Raw genomic sequence first — 25,642 nt, forward strand, 5'->3', positions numbered from 1 at the left:
CCACTGTTAAAAAAATAAATCAAAATTCGACACATTTAATTGGACATGTAAGGGAGTAATTGAATGGTAACCATACACAGCTTGAGCAGACCACACGAGGTGCCGACTCTCATGCACATTCAAGACCAAGGCCCATATTCAAAATCTTTTCTCAGAATTGCAGTTGCTGATCTCGGGTCAGGTTTAGCTCAAATGCCAAAAATCCTAGATCAGTATGCATATTCTTCAAAATGTTGTGTCTATGGACCCAGGGGTAAGGCGTTAAGGGTTAGATAAGACGCAAACGTTCACCACCAACATGCTACAAAAACACACAAGGGGAGGGGCAAAATGGGTGAAAGTGATTGAATGAAAGATGAGTGATTGAATTATTGTGTTAGTGGTTAATTGGGGTTGCATGGATTATGATGTGGAATGACGTCTGGGCATGCCATGCGCCATAGTGAGTTGGAAACAACTGTCAGAGCTCCCGCAATAAAACTTCAGCGTTTCCAGTTTGAAGTAGTTTTCTGGTTTTTAGGGCTCGGTGTTGAGGTCACCATCTTTGCTGGGATTGTGGAAAGCTTCTGTCAGTTCTGGACGACAGTCCTCACAAAAAATGGGGACTTTTGTGTGAACAAAGAAAAGAACAAAATAAATTGCCCCGGCAAAAGGCAAAATAGTCAATTTTTGTATTTATTGGAAATCTGCAGAAATGTAAAAAAAAAGTTTAAAAAAAAAAGAAAATAAATAAAAGCTAAAGTGAAAAAAACAGGATGGGGGAATTGTGAGGTAAATAAGAAGGTTGTTGGCAGGTCAGGGAGGAAATTGAGAAGTGAAGAAAGAATTGCCTGGTAATACAAACCCATCTCCTCATTTTTTGATAAGAGTGTCTAGGATGGAACTCAAAAAATAAAGAACGAATAAAAGAAGAGAGGGGGAGGGGACACACGGCAAACCCAAAAAAAAGACAATAAGAATGATATCTACCAGACAATGTAGTTTGTTTACCATAGCGTGTCCAATGCCTGATTGCTTTCCAGAAAAAAGGGGAAGAAAGGAAATCAAAAGAATAGTGAACAAAAAAGGTTGTTAATAAGGATGGACAGAAATCAAATAAAACCAATGATGAAGAATTAGGATGATAGTTAGTACATTAGTTAGATATTGGTTAGTAAAACATGAATTGTATCATGGATGAGTTAGTGCCGCGGTGAATAAACACTACATGATTTGTCGAATATAATAAAGGGTCAGCTTCTAATCACATTTCCTAAAAATCACTGCCAGAAAGCACAAGCAACAGCAGCGTGAAGAAAAGATCTTGGATTTGATGATTTTTGCAGCACAGCGGAAATCCATACAGAACCTGTAGTGTTTTTTTTGTTCACCCTGGATTTAACAGCGGCTTTCAAAGTGGGAAAAAAAAATGATCGTGAAAAGCAAGGGCAGAATCGAAAAAGGAGCAGACTACACTGTGAGCAATTACATCTTCATCTACACGACTAACCCGTGGCGCTACGGTTTGCTGCAGATGTCAGGAAATCAGCACTTAAGGAACTTGTACTGTTTGGAAGGCCATCTTTGCCTTGCAGACAAAACTATTGACAAACCCCCGGCTGCCATAGCTAACACTAACTCAACACTTGTATGCCCTGTGTAAGCCCTTTGCAGCAGCATTGATTCATACAACAGCGGAACCATAAAATGAATCCTTTGCAGGCTACAGCAGTTCATTATTTTATTTTTTTACTCTGATATTTATTTATTTTTCAATTATTTTTACTCTGATATATATTTGATTTTTAAATTTATTTGTTTATTTTATTTTAAATGTTTTTTTTATTTTTACTCTAATAAAAAATCTTTCACCATTATGCAATAAAAGCTTAGTAAATCAAGTCCTTTAGTGCCATCAGAATTACTAAGAGGCATTCCGGAGTTAGAATTCTAAGAAAACTGGGGCATTCAAATGATAATGTCCGATTGTACAGTACTGCTCCGCCCTGATGCGAACAAACCACAAAGTGCATCTATGCTAAAAGATCCTGTGATAAAATCTACTTACGCACCGTGTCAAAAAATAAAATAGCATCATACTATAAATACAGCATTAATGGACTTCTCAAAGGCAAACATTTCCTTTTGTCTATATTCCATCTTAAGCAAAATGCGTCTGAAAGCAAGAAGATCACAACTGCGAAATTGATCAGACGTGAATCATTACTGTTAGCCAACATAACAGAAAAAAATATTTGCATTAACAACTGGACTCAACTAAGAGCTATAAAACTGCTTTGCTTTCAACGATTCAGTCAAACAGAAGTCAAACAATGAATTAAAAGAAGGTCATGTAAAGAAATTTGATGGCATTTCTCACTGAACTGTGGCAATGCAATGACAACTGATAAGAACATGGTGACATTTTTAAAACCAGCTCTGTCACTCAGCTCATCTGAAACCCCCCACCAGCCACCCCCTCCCTCTCCCCAAAATAATTCAACCTGTTGCCAAACTCCATCCATCACCACTCCCCCCCGACCCCGATTACCTGTCTCAGGTTGCGTGTGACTTTGATATCGTGCCAGGCGTTGTCATTGAATTTTCCATTGACGGGCTCCACGATGGCCTCAAAGGCCCCGGAACCCAGATTGATGACGAGGGAAACGGCGCCATCTTTAAGCGCCAGATTGACATAGTCTGCTGATTTCCCCGTGTGGAGCAAAAGGCCGTTGCGCTGCCACGTCTTGAAGGACAACGTGATCTCATCGCTGCTGCTCTGGATTGGGTTCTGCGACAGGTCGTAACAGAAGTACTCAGAGCCTCGGAAGGTAGCCACATTTTCTTCCCTCGCTGAAAATGACAAGAACAAAAAAGTGGACGTAAGGCATCGGTGTCAAACTCGAGGCCCCGGGGGCCGGATACGGCCCGTCACATTATTTTACCAAGACAAATTGTGCAATAATAAAATTACAAATTGTCCCCACTTTTAAAAAATAGATATTGCTAGCAATTTTTTATTACCAGTCATCTTTTAAAACACTTTTTATGAGTCTCTCATGTCATAATTATTCATCAGTTTGTTGTGTAGCTTATTGTGTATATAATATAATACAATGAGTCATAATGGCCCTCCGAAGGAAACTATGATTACGATTTGGCCCGCAACAAAAACGGAGTTCGACACCCCAGATGTTCTCGTTCATTAAAATTGAAGATTTGGGGTGAAAGGTGTCTGATGAAAATATTTTCAATTCATATCCACACACCATGAATAAAACAGAATGACCACTAAATCCAAACCATCTCACAAACACATCCATGTTCCCTTCTGACTAAATGATGAAATAGCCTCATTAAAACGGAAGAACTGCTTTGCCATGTAGAAAAGGTCGCATCAAGCAAACAGCATAATTACACTTTTGATAATTCCGCAGTTCGCTTACGATCATAAAAGCGCTGTTTGCACAATTGAGGATTTAGATATCACGTATACACAGACTACTTGTGATGGAAAATCATTGCTATCTAATGGTGCACATGAATCCCGAACAATCTTAATTTGACAGTTTTACATCACTTCCATGTTTCAAAGTGACTTCTTGAGCCCATTTTTCATTCAGATTACGAGAAAGTCAGGATAGGAAATGAGGGAGCTGTTGGAAGGCCAAACCAAAGTTCTGACTGGATCATGTCCATGTTGCTCGTTGCATCCTTATAGAAAGCAAAAAGCGGTAGGATAAAGAATATCCATCATTACCTAGAAACAGAAGAATCCACTGAGGTGCAACATTTCCCGAAAGTTCTATTCTCTATTGTGTACACTCACAGAGAAGTCACGAAGGCCACGATATAAAAGGAGGGAAAAAAAAGATAGATGACAAGAAGAGAGCAAGCACAACTGCTGAAAAAAAGCTTCAGTTTGTTTGGTTTGGAACAGACTACAAGCAAACATGGATGAACATTCGTGTAAAGCTGAGAAAATCTCCCCCTAAGAATTTGGAAAGAAAATACAGCCCCGAAAGAAAGTTGACCAAGGTTACGGGATGACGAGGTGTTGATTCCGGTCACTATAAATCATTCTCTTGGCATCTCCAAGCCTTTCAGTGTAGCGAGGAAATATGAGAGGCAACAAAAGGCCTGATGAAAACTCTCTTGCCTTTGCCAAGGGAATAAATAAAAGCCATTATTGCAACATTGGATACACAACACAGTGGGATTCGGAGAGTAAGATTAAAACCTTTATCTTTACTAATTACCACCATCTAATTGAATAAATCACAGACACCCACTTAATCATATACAGCATTGCACAAACGTAATATATCAAATGTGGCTGTACGGAAAAAAAATCTATTTTCTTTTCAGTTGTGGTTATAAATCAAATAAATTCATTTATACTGCAACTCCACGACTGTGTCTTAAAATATGTCTTTAAAATAAATTAAAGTAAATGTTAAGGAAAATAAACACAAGCCAAGAATCATCCACTTTTTGCTGTAATCATTTTACCAACTTTTACCTCATTACTTAATCTTAATCCATAATATCTATGATTCTCCACAGCTTCATTATGATATCATTTTAAAGTTGCCATTAATGAATATGGGTGCTATGAATAATACATGGCAAGTGGCTATAATAAAATATTTGTGTACCTCAGCAATATTAAACTAGTTGTAAGTGTATACGGATCCATAAAAGGGAAATGTATTGCCTGTTGAGACATGTTCTGCTCAAATCTGTGGCTTTTACATTGATCATATACGGGAGAGGGGTCATTTTCCCTTATTTTCGCCACAGACATCAATATTCCATTTGCGAACAGTATAGCGCGTTCACTTGGGGTTGGGGTTCGATTTCAAAATCCAGTGGAAGCAATTAGCTCGGTCATTATCATCTTTGGCTCTCTTCCGTCCTTAAAGTGACTCTCCACTGCTGTTCAGTGTGACTTTACTGACAGTGAGGTCAATGTAGAAGGTTCTGGTACGACATCTAAGATAATCACAAAATAGCAAAACTGGGTCTCTTGTCTTTGTTTGGGTCACAATTAAGGTGCAGCCAGACAGACAACCACTATAGCCACTCTGATGGGCATTAGTAATCTAATCCGTGAATTTAGTGTAAAAAAATACTGTATTTTCCGGACTATAAGGCGCACCGGACTATAAGGCGCACTGTCGGCTTTTGAGAACATTTTTGGTTTTTAGGTGCGCCTTATAGTCCGGAAAATACGGTATTAAAAATTGAAAAGTGGGACAAAGCGGTACAGAAAATGGGTGGATGGAAAAGAATATAAAAGAAGGCATTCTCCTGTCATGTTATATACAATTACCGTAAAGTTCGGGCTATAAGCCGCGACTGTTTTTGCAAATTTTGAGTTTTAGCTGGTGCGGTTTATAGTCTGAAAATTACGGTAATTAGTCACATAATCCGTAAAATATTTTTTCTAGCATAGTCAAAATTAGTATAATGCTGACAAACCAATAAAGTAGACTGAAAACAAAAAAAAAAGACAAGGAGAAATAAAACTGCTCCCAAAAAGATTAAATGTTAATTTGAGCTGAAATCCAACACAGCAAATATCAGATTCCTGCAGTTTTACAGGGAAACAGTTCAAGATCCAAAGCCAGCACTACACACTATTTGTTGACTCTCTTAATAACACTCAGTCCAACATCATGCATTCAAAACGACCCCATACTGGGATTTAATTAGCATTTTATGTGTCGCCGGACTACTCAGTAATTAGTTGCTTGTGAACATGAAACGCTAACCAGGCAAGCGGAGATCTTGAAGCTCGGTGACTAGCCAAACCGTGTCAAATGAATTTGGAGCATCATGGATGATGCGGGCTGTCAAGACAAGGTTCAACGACGTACTGGTGGACTGACCAACACGAACTAGGCCAATGCCAATTAAAAAAAAATATTGAATGAACCTGAATAGCCTTTTTTTTTTTTTTATGCGCATTTGTGTCTGAGCTGGATGGTTCAAGGGTTTTTACAAGAAGCTCACATGTACCCACACAAACACACACGTGTGTCAAAGTCACCAAGACTTGCTGCTGATGGTGTCGCATGAGTGATGAAGTTCAGAGTGACAGTAAATAGCTGGAGTCAACGGAAGAAGAATGGAGGTTGTGTGAAAAGCAGGGGCAGGTGCCTGCAGGTTCAATCCCATCAGCTAAGGCAATTGTGCGGAGAGAATACTATCCAGGTAGCTTCTATGCTCTTTATCACCAGGAGATTTGACTGCAACAGTATATGTTATATTGTTTGCATCCATAAAGAAACAGGCAGGTGGGGGCCATCCCAGGAGCCCGTCACTCATCTAGAGTGGCAACTCCTTATTGGCTATTATCTCTCTTGTCAGAAGCCTGGCCGTGCTTCCACCTCACCACATCCTTCTCTGTCAACACACACTCTGCCTGCTGGATGGAGGCACGGAGCAGAAAACGTCATGCTAGCATTTTCATTACTCAAAGGCTCGTGCTGTTTCAAAAGTCCAGGTTCGCTAAAAAAAAAAAAAAATTGCATTTGCAATTTGGCTAGTTAATTGAATGCAGTGCGATCATGCTGGCGGAGGTGAAATTGAGGACGGGAGCTTCCGGGAGTTTCTCCATCCCTTTACGCAGATTAGCACACCTAGCTGGTCAAAGCGGAGTCCATCTAATATTTATTATCTCTATACTCTCCTGTGTACTGCCAGAACATTTAGCAGCTTGCTCGGCGCGTGACAGGTTAAAAGGGCAACAGCAGAGTCATTAAAAAAAAAAAAAAAAGGACAATGAAATAAACATGACTCATTGTGAAAAAGCCCTTTACGGTAATATAATCCAGAAGAGCGGGGTGCCAAACGAGGGTTAACGATTGAACACCTTCCTCAACATTGACCTTTGACCTTGCCGGAATAGCCAGTCACATTGAGCATGTATTTAAAAAGGGGGATGATATACATTAAAATCCATTTTGAGATGAAAATTATATTGCACTATAAGATACTTAAAATGCACTTAACATGGAACATTAAGAAACTGGGGTCACATGTAGATGACTCAGGGAAGCATTAACGCCGTTTTTTTAAATCTAAAGGGGAAGGGTGGGGGGTGATGTTGCTTTAAATCCAGTTAGAACCAGTTGTAGCCTGTAGCCAAAACAATATGCATCTCCCGCTCTGTTCATGCAACCGTGTGTGTGTGTGTGTATCCCGGCCTTTGGATGGATGCGCTCCTTCAAGAGATAAAAAGAAAGATGGATTCTTCTCATTGTTTTTTTTAGCTTTCTCTTTTTAACCTTTGTCTGCTGTTGATTGCAAACAGAGAAGAAAAATGGTTTCCTTTTAAGCAGGCTAATAACACACATACATACAGTCTTGTTGAATTAATATCAAGAGGTGCAAGTAGCAATACCTCACACACTTCAAATTGAAACGTTAGCATGTACGTGGAAGCAGTGCGACGTGTGTGTGACATCCTCGTGAAAATTCTTCCCACACACGCACACTCAGTATGCATCTAAGTCAATAACATTATCCCCTTTCAATCTCTGCACTGGTTATTAGTCTGGAGAGCCAAATGGGTCTCTTCAATGACACCCTGGAGATGAAGGGATACACCAGCAGACTGAAATGGTGATTGTGTGGAGGAATGAGACTAGAAGGAAAACAAAATAAAAAGAGACAAAATAATCTCAGGCCTCGAATAAGATGAAGAGTCGGGAAACCTCACTTCTTAGCGTGCGCGTCTCTTCTGAGCTCGTGATTAAGTCTTGAATACCTCCTCTTGCTATTAGGGCAAAAAAATGGGCTAAATATTTAATGATAAATGATTACGACAAAAAAAAAATGCTAGGTTCTCCCATCCCATCGGATATAATATTTATTTAGTGTTTGCCACAAGGGCTGATTGAAAAACTACACGCCAGATTCCATCATGTGCCTGGCAGCGAAACAAGCAAGAGATCATTTACATGGAGGAGATCAGCAATAGGGCCATGTAAAATTAAATACAGAAAGGTTGGAAAGAAATAGCCAAACAAAAAGACAGTGAAATGACTCGGAAATTATATAAAGTCAAAAAAAAAGTTGTGCAGTGAAAGGGCAATTTTGAAATCTGTGCTTTTGACTTACCGCTGGTGAGTAAACCACGCAGTACCTACAGATACGCATTCTCACAAACCACACTAAGGATGACCTCGCCAAGTAATCGATCGTCCATTAAATAAAATTCCAGACTTTGACTTGGCTTTAATTTTTGCACTTCGCATGACACGCAAAGCAGAAAAAGCCACGGAGAGTTAAAATACATAAAGCCGTGAGTCACAAAGGACGACCTCATAAGCAAACGGCTATGTTGACTTTGTGTGTGTGTATACTCTTCTAAGCTGATGTGAGTTTTTTTAAAACAAAAAAAACTCTTTTGTAGAACTTTCTGTTCCAATTTATGGGCCATTAATGTGTAATGGGAGCCATTGGCTCCTGTTGGCCTCGATAATGGCAAAGAAAGGGCCTGTTTTTCTATTTCAGAGAAAATACATCGCCATCATCCTCTGTTACTGACCACCCACTTCACTGCTCAGTCCCCCCAAAATGTTCCAGAATGTGAAATAGTGGGCAAGTACCGAAACCGGGTATCAGTATCAGTGGACGTTATTGATGCTCATGGTACTTAGAATACAAAGTTTCCTTTAATTTGATGTAATTCTAAGGAAATTGATACATTGGGATATAAAGGTCTTAAAAATATTAATTATTAATATCATTTTTGGGTGGTATTGAAAGTAGTGTTATCGGTTCTTGGTATCGGTGACTACTCAAGAATTGAGTACTCGTACTGGAATCGGTTTGATTAAAAGGCGAGTCAAACCCCTAAATTTTTTTACCTATTTGAAAGATAGTCTACTTTGTAGGACTTATAAAAATGCTAACATGTAGGCATCCAGAATTATGACATTAATAGATAGCAATAAGGAAGATTTTTTTTTTCTTCAGAATCAGAATTTTAAAAATGATGCAAATTCCCTCCAAGGTGTGTACAGACGCCGTAAATGTTATCCGAGTCTAAGTACTGCTGCTCTTAAGCAAACTTGCAGAAACACAAGCAGGGAAAGAAAAGCAAAGAGGAAAAATCAAATAGCGGCTAAAATCAACAAACTTTGAAACAAGCAGTGTCATGAATATTCTCAGTCTTAGCCCCTGAGGCCATCGCTACATTCTGCATATAATCATTTTTTTTCTCCTGCTACCCTTTTTTATTTTTTACTACTTGACTTCAAAGACTAACTCAATTGCAGAAATCAGGTGAAGGAGGCTTGAAGAAAGCGTACAATATGCCACGTGCACGCCACAGCGCACATTCCTCACTCATTTATGTGTTAATCCCCGTCAGCTCGGCAGTGGATGGGAGACGAATGTAATTAAGAATTAGGCCGTGCAAAGCGACTAGCGCAACCCACATTCTACTCGCTTCTTCATTTGTATGCGCTTCTACCACTAGGCGATGTTGTAGGCGTGCTCGACATAAAAGGAAAGCGTCGTGACCTTGCGAGCGAGATCACAGCGTGACAATGGCGGTGAACTACGACCCCCTTTAAACTCTACTGTTGCGATCGAACACCTTCGGAGGGCGAGCTAAGTGCTCCAATTAAGCTCATTATATTTGAATGATGTGCTCCATGCTAAATCAGGAAGCCAAGTTGGAATAGCCTGAGACGCCCTTTTGTTAAGTGTCACCCAGGGAAGTCGGTGAAGTCTCAGGATATAAAATAGTAGGAAGAAGAAAAAAATATAATTAAAAAGCTGGACTGCTTACTGGCTAGCTGCATCAGGGTCAAGCCACACATCTATCAAGCAAAAAGCTCAAAAGCTATAGGGGATAAGGCATAGAGGCATGAAGAGAGGCTATTTCCATGGGGAGTCGTTGGAGGAACCGGGTCCAAAACTGCTGGTGAAGCCCAGCAATGAGAAGTCTCTCAAGGGGACGGCAGAGGATAAGAGGCCTCGGCAGAAGAAGCCTCACGTCAGCACTTCAATCACGCCTAATCCCTGCTTAGTACACCCACTGCTATAGCGAGGAGAGCAAGGGGGGGGGGAGTGCATTGTGAAAATGATTAGAAGGGAGACTAAAAGAAAGAGAGATGAAGACAGAGGAAAGATAAAAGCAAGAGGAAAGGAAAAAGATTAGGGGGGGAGACAGATGAGACTAAATTGCCTGAGGAAACATCAAAGGTGTGCCGGTGATGATATAGTGTGTGAACATTGTGATGCAAAAGTTCCATCAGAGGGTTTTGCTAACACGTACATACCGCGTCAAATCAAATCCAGTTAACGTGTGTCGTCATATAGAAGAATATCAACCAACATGGAGGAATGTGAAACACTGTATTGTGTCCAAAAAATAAAATTATGTTTATGCTATGTCAAGATTCTAGCGCCGGCCTATCGTGACCACTCCCACAGCGGTGCAACCCTCCCTCTCTCCGAATTCATTTGCAAAATTACAGAAACCGAATCAAAGCCGCCTCCGCACAGTTAAGCAGCACGCTGATGTTAACACAGAGCACACTGTTCACGTCTTTCCACACGAAATTTCAGATGAGTCAGTCAAGTTGGCATGGAAAATCATTTTTTCGTTATGCCTTCATCATTAAAGGTTTTTTTTTCTTTTTGGGTCGTGACTAGCGCAAGTTTGGTGCATAGCTTAAATCTGTGCCGATATTTTTTTTTTTTTTTTTTGCAAATGCTGTATCTCCGAGTTACATTTAATATGCTTTCAGAAGAAGCAACATTTCAGGTGTGGAGATTTTTGGCAAGAGAGCTCATGTTTGGCTTGTCAGAGAAATTACAGTGTTCCTTCTGCATTGATTATTCTGACTGCTTCACGCTGGTGTTCAGAAGTAAGATAGGATTATCCAGAGAAAACAAAAAATGTTATTCCTGTGTACAACCGAGTGGAAATCTTTCGAACAACCACACAGAGACAAAGTCTATTTTAAGATGTTTTGGCATGGAAGGGAAAACATCAACAGAGTGAATTGTGTTCTGTTGACCTTTCACTACTTTGCAAAAACACGACTACCTCAATTCAGCATGACAATTTGGAGTTTTTGCTCAAAGTTGCATCTTCACACATTTATCTGTACCATCAGGAGCTTGAGCGATGATAAGAAGAGGGGCGAGAAAGGCGGGACGGCGGTAGAACAGATGGGCGAAGGGAGATCAACGAAAGAGGATTATGCCACGTCAACCCATCATGGCGCTCATAAAAATCAGTCAACCCACACTGCATCGGAGCCACTATGCAACCAGGTTATTTTAAGTCCCGGGTACTACAGATAGTAAACCACCACTCGGAAGGAATGGACGGAAGAGAGTGTGTAAATAAAGTCCACCACAGCCTCAGGCTATTTATTGTATTTTTAAACCCAGCAGGATGATTTGGAAAGGGGAACCTCAAAGGGCAAAGAAATATTCCTGATGGGAATAATAATTGATAGATTCTGGCCATTATGTCAAATTTATTCTTGATTTATTTATGTGGAATATAAGCAACATAAGCGCTATTGATGGATGTGAAGTCTCAAAGCCGCTTTACGGTTGCAACGTGCTTTGTGAATTATATTGCCTCATTACATGTCACGGCGGAAGTGACAGTCACGCCCAAGTTTAGTTTCCCTCCAACCACAACATAAATAAAAGCCTGGGAAAAAAAAAAAGGGGGAAAGGAAGGCTGCCTCGCGGCATATTCTTCCAACAGTAGACACAGTTTAAGTCAAGAAAACCATTTCATCCTCATATTCACATCAAAAGCATTTTAACTTTAATCCTCAACGCCTCTAATTGATGTGTCGAAGTGTCCTTGAGCAAGTCTCGGGAAATGGAGTGAACTCAATTGATTGAGGAATTCAAGCCTCCAGCTCAGAAACTCTTTTTCACAGGACCTGTATTTTGGAACTGTCCTAAAACCAGGGATTGTCAACCGGTGGTCCGCGGCCTTGTAGTGGTCTGTGGCAGTATTGCAGTTGGTCCGCGAAATTAAAAATGAAAATAAATGTATTTTTTTTAAAATAAAATGTATTTATTATTTAGACTTGATTTATTTTGCAGCTAATTTTGTGAATTATTTACCCATCCAAATTACATCAAATGTAGCTGAGATTCCAAATTCCAAATAAATATTTTATGTCAACCTAGAAATGAAAAGATAGTATCAGAAACCGTGTGTTTCCATCTACAATTTTAAACAATCAATATCGGGTAATTTCAACATTAAAAAAAAAAGAAGTCCAGCACTGCAGAGAAAATAGCAAGTCGTTTCAGCACCATGGACAGCGACACTGCTGCTCAGAAGAACTGTCGACATGTTAAGTTGAATTTCCCATTATCTACAATAGAAAATATCAAATTTCTCCACTTTACCATCACAGGTACACTCTGTGGTGACATAATTTTCTGGAAATTCTAGGTTGTTCAAAAAGAGGACTTTCAATACTACTGCTTTAGCTGCTGTGAACAAAATAGTAGGCTATAGATTGAGACTTTCTGGTAGCCAATGTGTCAGTATCAGAGGCAAGGTCTAATCATCTCTTTGAAGGCGTGCCAAAGAGAGGAACTGGGCAATCACAAAGTCACTTGTTCCATCCCACTGCCCAACCTACCAGCTGCCCTTGAAAGATAAACACATTGACGACACGCGGGTAAAGATGGATGCTTTTTTTTTTTCTTTTGTCATCTGTGCAAGCTGATTCTTTTTTAAATATACAACGTGAAAACATAATGCATTAAAAACAGCATTACAGAGAAAACATTTAAGGAAACCAAAGGACACGTGAAGTGCTTCAGTGCGTGCCGCAATTAATATGTCAACGGGTTTCTGTGAAAATGCCATTTTGGCTTTTGTGAGTGTGACTCATTCCGCATGATTTGAGTCACAATTCCTTGAGGCAAATATGTTTTTTTTTTTTTTTGCTTTAATGACACGGACTTTGCTTCTGATAAATCTGAGTAGATTACAGCTAGTTAATGCTCATGGAAGAAAAGCAGGTGGGTAATGTACTGAAAGGCCGTCACTATCTTTCTATAATTCATGTCGTTCATTAATAGACAAGAGGGAAGGAAGTGTATTTACTGTGTGTGCTGCTCTAATGGAAGTCTGCCATCATTTCTTCACTTAATAGTTGAACACAGTCTGCTGTGTTTGTTCATTTGTTTGTATTTGTCCTCCCCTGCTCACAAAAGAGAGATGAATGCATTTAGTGCTTCAATAGAATCGACAAAAGGTTTTACAGTGCCGTTCTTTCTTCACAGAAGCTAAGAGCGTAGCTACTTTTTTTTTTTTTTTTTTTTGCTGCAGGGGAGACAAGTGGAAGCTCGCTTAGTTTGCCTGCTGGTGGCGATGAGGGAGATGGCAAAAGATAAATGTTTTTGTTCTTCACAGATTCAAGGCCTCATAAAATTGGTTGTAATTTGTTTCCTGTAAATATATAAAAGAATACACACGGGAGAAGCAATTTGCATTTTCTTCCACGTCAGCCATGACAGTAAACATTAGCGATAGATGGTTAAAACAGATTCCATTATTTTTTTTCATCTCCTCGCCTCGCATTTGACAAGAGAAGACATGGGAAAATTCTTCAAAGACAGTTTTTGGAATTGGAAGTCGTAATGAAAATCAGGACTTGGACACACTCAAGCGGAGAAAAGCTCCAAAAGGAGGTTTAAGATTGGTTAGGGATTATGGGATGCTGTGACTAAATCATATTATTTTAATATTGTGAATCGATGAACGTATAAAATGTTGGAGTCCTTGTACAAACTTGAAGTGTGTTGAAAATCAAACTGGTTTTACATTTTCAATTCAGTCAGCAAAGATTGGCTTTTTTTCCGGAAAGGTTTTAGCGTTCACAACTCAATTTATTAAATTATGTGCTATGGGAAGTCCCAATACACTCGGCGCTTGTCAGTATATCACGCTTTTCGCAACATCGATTGCTTGAAGCAACACCAGACAATTACATCTGGGTACAAAATTGATCAATAATGTTAATGTGAATACTATGGCGATTTGAAAATTCATTTAATATCAGCCCCCGCGGCAACCATAATGATTTTTCTTTTGCGTCTAGAATCTTCCTAAGTGTAATATTTTAGGGCTTTCTGGTAAATATGAGTAAACTTGAAGGAAAAAGTAGGAAAACACAATTCTAGTAGTTTTCTGTATGAAGTATATGACAGAAGATTAAAAAAAAAAAATCTGTCATCTCATTTTGTAATTCTTATCACACTCTCATTTTTATCCGGTTGCCATGCTCCATTGGTTTCCTATTGACTCTTCCACTGAGTTCATTACCCATGTGATCTACACGTGCCAAAGACGATTTATACAATCTTGGAGAGACCTAACAGGCTCTTCCGTGATTAATCTTTTGCTTTTTAACAACGCTGACGTGCAAGCAATAAAAGATTTTGATGAAGCTCCGTCATGAGGCCTGTCAGATTAAGCGTGCCAACTACTAAGAAGTTATTATTATAACTATTTTGATGACGATGATTATTATTATTGTAATTTGATCATTTTATTATTTTACATATATGGGCTCAGAGCTCAATTAACAACCAATCACAGCTCGGTGACATTGAAACAGCTGTTGAGCTCAAACAACAGTGCATAGAAAATGTTTTTTTTTTGGATTCACATATATGTCAGAGCACCATTTTATTTTGTAGGAGCATTAACATGAGTGTCTCAGATCTCCTTTTGAGGTTCCTGGGATCATTTTTCTTTCTCTGCGGAGTTTTCGTCTCACTTGTTTTCTCCTGTTGCTTCTCAAGTTCTGCACTTGTCTTTTTTTTCATTTTACATCTGATCTCGTTGAGGCAATCCGCGGTGTGTACTGTGTGCTTATGAGTTATGAAAGCCAAATATATATATATATATATTTTTTTGGAACTCACAAAAATGAAAGAAGAGTGGGGAAAGTGCGGGCGTTGAACGGGAGGAATCTTGACATTTGCAATTCAGTGCCGAGTCAATGTTTGAAGAAAGTGTTGCTTGATATTTTAAATGATTCATGGAAACTGACTGTAGCGTAATGGATAGAGCAGACCGACTGAATAAACATATGAGCTCTAGAGTATATATATATATATATAAAATATAAAACATATTTTATGGATTATTTGACTAATTACCGTAATTTTCGGGCTATATAACGCACCAGACTATAAGCCGCACCAACTAAAACTCATGATTCTGAGTTCAAAATTTGGCGGCTTATAGTCCGAAATTTACGGTACATACTTTACGATGAAAAAGCAACCAAACAAAATAGTAATGCCAACAGAGCACCACCCCCCCCCCCCCCCCAAAAAAAAATCACCAAGTGTCTGTGAAAGTAAAGACAAATGATGGAAGCAAAATGAAATGTCATTTGAAGCAATGGAGTGAGCCACCATCAGTAAAGCGGGTCAATTGAATTGCAGGGGATGTTCTCAAGTGGCTCTGCCCCGGAGCCTCTGGATTCAAGCATCTTCCTCGAGAGTCAAAAAAACACACACACAATAGTGTGAGCTGCAGCAGGGGACTTGGGGAGGGGGGGGAGTATCGGTATTCTTTTGCAGCTGACATTTCCAGCAAACACATTTATCACCCATATATGTATTGTAATGTATACAGAGGAATGGAGGAGTGGAAACTAAAACCATGGCGGTCATTATACAGGGTGATAATGTTCTTTTTCTTGCTCCTCCTTGCATTCTTGTCTCTTAATGTCTCTGACCTCTTCCTCTTTTATACACTGCCTCCATCTTTCTCTCCTCCCCATGACCTGGATTAGAATATTTTTCCAGATCCCTGAGCTGAACAATACGCTCAGGCACATTAGCATGCAGCCCAGCCAAAAAACAAAAACCCGGCTCAAGTCCCTCCTCTCTATGACTGCCCTGCATGGTTTTGTTTCTCCCTTTGGCATCCGGCCTCCATTTTGCAGTCTGACTTTTCTTTTCGGTCTCCATTTTATTTGCTTTATCCATGTGGGATAGTGCACTGGTTTCTTTTAGGGCCCTTTCCCTTCTTCTCCAGCAATCCTTTCCTCACGCCAAACTCGTTTTCTGCATCTCTTCCTTCTGTCTCGTACATTCGATCCTCTTCGCCCTTCCAGCTGTTCACACTCCACTGCCCTGCCACTGGAGCGCCTGGGAGAGGAGAGCAGCACGGCTCACTTAATGACAGTAATTAATTCTCTTTCTCCTGATCTTAATGAGCCAAATCAGTCACAAGACCAAAGAAGAGGGAGTAGCGGAGGACGATGAAGTGAGCAGAACGAGTGAGAGCGAGACAAGTGCCTCTCATCCTTAATGCATGTAAAACACAGCTCTGACAGCAGCACTCGGCACATGAGGGTCCCAAACACTCAGCTGGCGGATCACTTGCACCCCGTCTGCTGCTCACACACCTCTCGAGCTCTCTGGAGGGACCTGCAATCAGGAATCTTATCATCTGCCCCACGTTGTTTAAGCAATGAAGATGTATCTAGCATCCGTAGCATAGGTGTCAAACTCGAGGCCCGGGGGCCAGATAGGGCCCACCAAATAATTTTTTGTGGCCCACGAAGACAAATTATGCATTGACTTCTGTGTCAATGCAAAAATTACAAATTGTCTTCACTTATAAAAATATAAAAAATATAAATCTATATAATAAATATAAATAGAAAATGTTTATTTAAATATTTATTTATGTTCACTTTTCATTAATATTTGAACAATTTTTACTACTTTCTGATTTCAAAACTAATTATTCATCAGTTTGTTGTGTAGCCGATACTGTATACGATATAAGGCATTGAAAATGATAATGGACCTCCGAAGCAAAGTATGACTACGATGCAACCCGTGACAAAAATGAGTTCGACGCCCCTGATCTATAGATTATCGTAACCATGCATCAACAAGTCCACAAAAAAAAAAATCTGGTCAAATTACTGATGTAAGCACACACAGCCACTACGTCAACTGTGTCAAATGAGCATCTTCAATTGGCCGGGATTTAAGTCAGCTGTGTTCACACCCACAACGGCGCAAACACCCATTTTGAACTGCGCCCGCTACGAAAATGTTAAAAATTCCACCCATGCAATAGACTAGACCCAAAAATTGTCACATTTTGGTCAAAGACACAGATTAATTAATTTATAGATAACTATTTATATAGTTTTAATTAGAAAAGAATAGTTATTATTTATAATTGTAAATCAAATTTATTTTGTTTTATGTTGTTATGAACGACAGCACTCTTACAGCTGCAGTTTTTTTTTTTTTAAGTGCTCTATAAATGAGGTTGAGTTGAGAATTGTTTTTGTTTGTTTGTTTTTCTGCCGTGTGTATTGGACGGCTGAATATTTTTATTTCTTATCAGAGCCAGTGTGCCGTCTGGAACTCCTACTGACCAATTAATCACACAAGCAAAGCATTAAACAAGAGCCGTATTCTCCCACTATTTAACACTTAGGGAGCATTTGAATCCTTTTCGCATTGCTTTCGAATGAAAGCACAGAGATCTCAAAGGAGTCATTTAATTTTATTAACCGGTAGGGGAAGAAAACACAATTTGAGAAACTGATCTGTGTGTAAGAGGAAGTTTAAAAATGTGTATGATGAGCAGTATATGCATTTTATCAAAACAGCGTTTTCCAAAAAAAATCGAATTTCCTGTATTAAAAAAAAAAAAAAACAGAACAATGAATGACAGCAGGGTTTGCACCATACATCTGATTTCCATCTCATTTTTTAAGTGCATGCCAATCTTCACAGCTTGATCTAAAGGCTTTGTTAGATCCCGTATGAGCGTGACTCACTCCGATGTGGATCTCCCGGGAAAAAGACTTCCACTTCTTCAATAATATGTCATCGTTAAGTTTTAAGACATCATATTAGAAAGACTGAACTGACACTGGAGACAAAGGATTGACTGGGAGGTGTCAAACACAATGTATTGAGAAATTCTGTGAGCTACCTGTTCACAAACATCATATTAGTGAAATTACTTTAGGTTGACAAATTTCTTGCAAAAAAGTAACTTTTTATTGTGCTATGTCGTTCATTTATTCTAAAATATTTTAATCCGGCACTGAAATTTTACACAGATGCTCCGATCGATAGACTCTTTAAATAAACTGAGGTTTTTTGTGTCAGGTTGAAGTGGAGAGGACTAAGAAGAAGAGGAGGAGGAGGAAGAGGAGATACACCAACTGAGTATTAATAGCTCCCAATCACACAGAGAATCCGTCCAAGACGGAGAAACATAAGAAGGAGGATGATTCGTGCGGAATATCCATTACACTCTTGTCTGTGTGCTGACATTTCCAACTGTGAAACAATGTATGCGGGGTTGAGGAATGATGTCCCACTGCCACATGTGACCCATTTCATTGTGTGAAATGCAGTGATTACACCGGCAAAAACACAGAAGCCCAAACAATAGCGGGAGGTCACCTTGAAACAGCTGCTAGCCCGAGGAGAAAATGACTCAATTACAGACACCAGGCCAAGAAGGACTCGAGCAGAGACCACAGGAAAGATAAAGAAAAAATATGGATGAGGCCTTTTAGAGAGTTCATATTTTATCATAAAAAAAGGGGCTGCGCTGTTGCGAGAAATGTTTATAAAGCGCAATGTTGGATTCAGTTGTGGATTCGATTGGAAGCACTTTAATAAATTCAGTCAAATCTACAACCTACGCCATAACCTGGAGTAAAATGAATTGGAATAGGTGCTAAGGGAATGAGCTGAATGATATTAAAGATTCATGAACGCTATGAACTTTACAGCATATGTAGATCAATTATTGGCAACAAAAGACAACAAATCACACTTTGGCTGTTATGCACTATAAAAGCGTGTGAATTCTATTTGCCGTTCAAAGCTCTTCTGCGTTTTCTTATCTTTGGATTATTTTATGTTGGTTTAATTTAGAAACATTTCATTTTGTCTTAGTTCGCCTGTCATGACTACTAATATAAATTAATTGTTCAGCTATTAAATTGTTTGGTGTTAAATATCTACAGAAAAAAATGCAAGAGATTTTATAGTTAGAGTTGTTACCAACATGTTTGTTTCACGGAATATTTTTTTTATTTATCTTGCTTCGAACAACTTTTTTATTGGGCTATCATACTTGGACCATACTTTCTGAGAACTACCCATTTTCTATGTTTAGAGTTTGAGCTGCTCCTCTTGTCCAAGCTTTAAAACAGACAACTTCAGACAAGCATCCTTGCCATTTTCTCGCTCATGCTAGCCACTGAAAACAAACATTTTCGCTACATTCAGAGCCGAGCAGCACTTGGCTCAGACATTCTTCACTGGATACTCTAAACCAGGATTTCATCCCTTTGCAAACTAGATGAAAAAATTTAAAACATGTGAGAAATGGAAATGTGCCCGGTTTCTGCCTGTCAAATCAATATATGAAAGCAGCGGCTTATTGTTTATGCAAATTCAGATGACCATTTCAAACCAATGTAGCTTGACAAGAGTATATATTTATAGCAAACGCTGGAGACTAATGACTCACTTGATGTCTCACTTGCAAAGCTGTGGTTCAAATGATTACGTGTAATAACTTCAAAAGTAACAGATGATGTGAAAATAACCTTTAGTTATTGAACAAGCACTTGAAAGTAAGATTTTAAAAGGCACATTTTTACACAGTAATGACCCGGAAAAAGATACTGAACCTGTTTTTAAGAAAATAACAAACATGGGTGTGTAAAAGTCATCCTCGTGGATTTATTGTTTCGCACAAGGTTCTTACCGAGACTGTTCTCATGATGAACGTTTCCTAACCCCGCCTAACCAAACAACTCCGATGTTTAATGCATAGGTGTCAAACTCGAGGCCCGGGGGCCAGATACGGGCCGCCAAATCATTTTATGTGGCCTGCGAAGAAAAATTGTGCATTGGCTTCATGTGTCAATGCTAAAATTACAAAAATTGTAAAAAATAAATAGAAAAATTGCTAGAAATGTTTATTTGCATTCATTTTTTAAAATATCTAAACAGTTTTACTTGTCTCTGATTTCAAAACTAATTATTCATCAGTTTGTTGTGTAGCTTATACTGTATACAATATAAGGCATTGACAGTCATAACGGGCCTTCGAAGGAAACTATGAATACGATGTGGCCCTCGACGAAAATTTGGACAGTTTAAAGGAAGGCGGAGCTTTTTAAACCTTTTTTTTAACTTATTTTCACATGTGCGGAGTCTTTATCCTCTGAAAGCAACCAACATAAATGGTTGGGATTTAATATGCTGAAAAATAAAAAAAAGAAAACAATAAAGTTGATTGCATTAAAAGTAAAGCTAATGTTGCTATTCCCCTGTCACTGACGCATTCCCCTCACATCTCCATCATTCCTGGAAACATCCTCCCTGAAGAGTCAGTGGCATGTAGGCCACTATATATACAGTAGGATGCTTTTTCTTGTGCCTGGGGCTGTCAAGCCTTTGCGGCAACCAGCCAGTCTCACTACAGCTACACATCAAACACAAATACGGTTACATACTGTACACTGCATACTGCACACATGCTGTTCTGATTAAACATCAAGGTACATACATGGTCCATATATTTGATAGAATGTATTGGCAGAGAGTGGAGGCAAACAAGGAGTGACAGCAAGTTGGATATCCCGCTTGAAAGATATTAGATGTTGAATTAACATATATGCATAGAAAATGTCAATCAAGAATCAGTGAACCTCTAAACATCAAATAATTGTCTATTTTGTTTCTGGTTTAGCGAGTGGACCCGAAAAGGTTTTTCGGCAGGCCACAGCTACACTGGCCTTAAGCTATGACCATGGCCCCATTCTGCCAGGAAAACCAATTACTTAGCGTTTCAAAGCCCTGTGAGTGCCTGAAACGCTCCCATCATTTAACCATAAGACACTCTAACTTCACTCACTGTGTTGCCTTGCAGCATAGGGGACATGCTGGAACACAAATACAAAGCCTCCAACAAATATCCGGAAAAAGCCTGGATCCTTAGCGTCACCGTCTGTGTAAAAAGTCGTTTCTAGCACTTCATTTTTTTAACCCAGTGGATGTGTTTGGTTGAGTTGACAAAAATATGAAAAAAAAAAAGGGGGATTGTTTACGCCTGACAGTAAACTTTTACTATAATACAATAAATAATAATGAAAATTACAATCCTAAATAAAATCTTGAATTTTTTAAACTACTGAAATACATACTGCCTATGTTATATATATATATTTATGCCTTGTGAATATTTCCAAAACTGCCTCAATGCCGAATGAGTTAATGAAAATAAAGACGTGAGGGTAAAGAAGAGAAACAAAAAAAATAAATAAAAAACAAGCGGGAGAAACAATCCGATGCAGATCTGGCCGGCCGCTGGCTATGACAAAGTGGAGCACTTATGCATGAAGGATGTGACTTTGTCGGTGACATCACTTCTTCTGCTGATCCCGCTAAAAAGCAAATATGTTTTATAATTCATTGTGGCTCTGACACAGGTGGGGGGGGGGGCAGACACACAAGTGTCATAGTCATGTTAAAAGGTGCAGAGGATCCTACTGAGACATTAACACATCTGAGCATCTGGTGCATGAGAGCAAATGGAAGGTCAAGAATGTTCTCTCCAAGTGCGCGTGTCAGGTAATGGTTAAGGAATACAACTGCTACAACACCTACAGTATTTTCCGGACTATAAGGCGCACCTAAAAACCTAAAGTTTTCTCAAAAGCCGACAATGCATTTTATAGTCCGGTGCGCCTTATATATGGACCAAATTCCTCAATTTAAACTTGCCCGAAGCATTGTGTCATGAAATCAATCATAAGTGGCCCGCTGAAGACTATGAATCATGAAGCAAAAAGACTATGGATCATTATTTTGTGATTATAAGTAATTTGTTGCATCTGAAGTTGAAATAAAAAAGATAAAATGGAGAATGATATGATTTGGATTAAAAATCTGACATGATGCATTAATGGTGCGCCGTATATAAGGACAAAGTTTAAGGACAAAGCCTTCTAGTCCAGAAAATACGGTACTTGTTTCATCTCATCCATCTCCCTGGACTCACAGCTTTCTTCTTTAACCAAGTACACGCCTTAGGCCTCATCATCCATCCCAACTGCCCCACTTGATGCTTGGCTGAATAATAGGCGTCATGCCCGAAAGAGATATTGATTATGCACAAGAATGAGTCTTTAGTGGCTCTAGTTTATCACCCATAAAGAGTCACCATACAAGTGTATGCTAGATATCATATAGCTTAACTAGACAGGATACAATATAGCTGCTAGCAAGGATCTTTTTACATTATAGCAGGCGTTCAGATTTATTTTGAGAACTACCGTGTCCAGTAAACACAACATTTGATTTCAAATGCAACCCTGCTGCCACATACAAAAAGTCTGCACACCCCTATTCAAATGTCCATTTTTTGTAACATTATCATTCTTAGTAATTTAAATATTATTATTTCAAAACAGTTCCCACCATTAATGTGACGTATAACCTACACAACTCAATTTAAAAAACAAGAAATATTTTTTCAGAACTGCACACAAGTGTGCATTCCATCTTCGAAAACTTAGCTGGACAGTTAAAATGCAAACCAATGCACCCGCACAGGCAGCAAGGCGTGCAGCTCGGGGAGCAGATCAACGCTTGATTATCGACCCTCATTGTACCCGCACGCTAAGCAGAATCTAATCGGATGACTTCATTTACATCTCATTTGCATAATAGCTCAGCCAAAGCAAGGACATTCGCCCGCTAGTGTGTACTTGGACTGATTCTCATTCTGAAAAGAAGTTAGGGTTGGAGTTTTAGTCTAATGAAGCTAAGTATATAGGGCCTTAGTCATCTCAAGCAGACAATTTGTCGAGGCCACTGATAAACAGTGTGCAACAACGCTGCGGTTTCTTTGCTGTTGCGTAACCATCTTTGCCACTAATTAAGGAGCTAATAGTGGCCAACATGTTGGCGCAGTTGTGTGAAAAGCATTCACTGGCTTGCATGTTTTCATTCTAAACAAAGCAGTTAAAGTTTTGCAAATAATTACATGGTTTAGAAATGAAAGTACTTTACTTTCCTGACCTTGCTCATAATTGTATTTAAAAAACAAAAAGTGAATTCTTATTTTCTGCATGGCGGAGGAAAAAGAGAGATTCCTCTGTATAATGATTTCCGTATAAATTAATGGTTGGTGCTCATAATGTGAACAATTAGAAAAATTAAAATAAAAAAATGATATTAATTATATTAAATTAAAAAAATATAGAATCACAATGCACACTGGATGTATGTAAGGTGAATAGTTTGACTTAATTAAGCTCACAATATATCACATCAACACAAGTACACCTTATTAAAACAAAATAATTCACGGCTTTATATACTGTAAAGACATTAAATTCATATTGAACACAATTGAGATTTCTATAGTGTTATCCTCGACAATTCTCACATGGCTCCTTTTGGATCAATTAATTGCCCAACCCTGACTTATATGACTACAACTGAATAAGTCATTTAGTGCTGTAGATGAATGAAGAAGAAAAAAAAAGTGGGATACATTTATTGTGCAAAATGAATTATCCACTTTGAAAATAATTTTGTGTTCCTTTTTTGTCTTGGCAGTGAAAATTTTGAGAAAAATATTTTCCATGGCCAAAAAAAAAAAAAGTACTTGAGTACATGCTGCTGTGAAAGTTTTCATTTGATCTCAGTGTTATTCTAGCTAGCTATTCCTGGCTTCATTCAGTGAGCGAGAGAGTTAAAAAAAAATCTCCTTGGTCAAAGTAACAAAGGTTGACTGAGACAATGAACGAAGAAAAGAGTAAAAAAGGAAGACGAGAGTCTGTTGTGTTCCAGCAGTGGAAAGTACTTGTCGCTCCAATCTGCTGCCGTGTTTGTTTACCCTCTTCCCGATGTGAACATCTATGGATGGCTGCAGCCATCAATTCTCCACCCTAACACACACTGCACACAAACAAGCCCCCCCCCCACACCTACACATTTCCTTAGCCTTTCTGGACTGACTCACTTGTATGCATTCCTTCTAGACACATCTTAACCTACTTCTTTGCATAATTCCTATTCACAAGTTCTCAGGCATCTCTCAGGCAATATGAAGAAGCTTTATAGTTTCGAACTAAATGTATTCTTTCAGGGTGGTACGAGTGCTGACTCATGGGAAATGAAAAGAAGCGATATAGATGTAGCATATGGGTGGTACAAAAAAAAAACATTTAGTGGATTATAAACAGAAATATTCTTCGGGTGAAAACCAGCATTAGAGCGAATAAAGGAAGAAAATATGTTGGTTACATATTCATGTGGTCCCTGTCCCTTGCACGGGCTTTCACGCTATTGCGTAACCGCTGACGCACTATATGATCCGTGAAAAAGCGAGAATCAGTCTTGCTCGGTTGATCCCGAGGTCAGTAGCAAGCCGAGCGCTGTGGGGAGGGGGGGGGGGGGAGGGATGAGAGGAAAAAAAAGAAAGATGGACTGAAGGAGGGCTGCGAGGGCAACCCAATGGTTAGGTTGGAAACTGGCGAATCGACGAATTGTGCATTGTAGCTTACAGGGCTGTCTGAACTTAATGCCGAAGGGGAATGACAGGAAGGGACAAGAATGTGAATGAAGAGTCGAAGATAAATGTCGGAAGGGCAAAATGCACCGGAAGGAGCAAATATGAGAAAATCAATATAGCTTGGCTTTTAGTTTGAACACAATAAAAATGAATTCCCCAAAAGTCGGACATATTGGAAACTTACAGGGGAAAAATTCACAACAATTTAGATTTGTGCTTGTAAGAATGTCAAGAGGTTTTGTCAGGTTAGTTGTGTATTTGTTTAGACACGAGAACAAAAGCCACAGGTCCAGAGAGAGTTTTTCATTTACGTGTTTGCTGACCTCTTGAGGAGCAGCTGGCCTTAGCTGAAATCAATTTGACCAATAGCCTCAATTTTCAGCCAACTTCCGATTTCACATCGACAATTCCGAGCTGTTTTTTTTTGATCGAGTAATGAGGAGTTGAACTCAATTTCAGGTTTAGCTTCTGGCGATTAATAGCCTGTTTACCAAAAGTGCAAGCAACACATGCCAACCTCAATCAATTCCACCTTGGGCTGATTAATCTCAATAAGTAATTCAAACCGGGGTGACATTTTTCCAACTAACATACAAAGGCAGGCGAGTGATGAAGATGAAGCGGTCAAAATCTTTGCAAACTTTGCATTGACTTTCTTTCACCTGGACTTTGTGACTTTGACAACAAACAAGACATTCTTAGTCCAAATCTTTGTTGCATTAGGATTAAATGCTTGCTCTCCTCCTAAACAACTTCTCATTACTCTCTGAAAGGACTTCATTGCCACAATGGCAGCTCTCTTTCTCCCACTCGAATAAAATTGATCAGTCCATAGATCTTATTAGTGTTTGTTATTCTCAATTTCTACAAATACTACCTTGTTTTAAGGTGATTACACACTGCGATAAAGTTCCCTGAGGTGAATTTTAATCTCCTCTTTGGCTAATTTCATGAAGCTAGTCACCCTTAACAACAGGGGGAAAAAAAAAAACTCAATAAAGTTCTGGTCTTTTTTTTTTCCCTCGTGCA

The 25,642-nt window shown here is 39.1% G+C and overlaps 1 protein-coding gene across 14 annotated transcripts in view; it reads right to left on the reverse strand.

Annotated features, from left to right (window-relative positions):
- Window positions 1–25,642, reverse strand: part of nrxn3b (neurexin 3b) — a 152,913-nt gene that overhangs the window by 106,571 nt on the left and 20,700 nt on the right. For 12 of the 14 annotated variants that reach the window (XM_088362765.1, XM_088362760.1, XM_088362755.1 and 9 more), the window contains 2 exons: window positions 2,531–2,832; window positions 991–1,014 (listed from right to left, as the gene is read on the reverse strand). In XM_088362765.1, coding sequence (XP_088218891.1) covers window positions 991–1,014; window positions 2,531–2,832 — 326 coding nt within the window. The remainder of the gene's footprint in view (window positions 1–990; window positions 1,015–2,530; window positions 2,833–25,642) is intronic. The other 2 variants (XM_088362758.1, XM_088362761.1) reach the window with 1 other exon arrangement.

The sequence above is a fragment of the Syngnathus floridae genome, chromosome 19, assembly GCF_059516105.1.
Source record: "Syngnathus floridae isolate MCC-2025c chromosome 19, RoL_Sflo_1.0, whole genome shotgun sequence".
NCBI classification, from domain to species: domain Eukaryota; kingdom Metazoa; phylum Chordata; class Actinopteri; order Syngnathiformes; family Syngnathidae; genus Syngnathus; species Syngnathus floridae.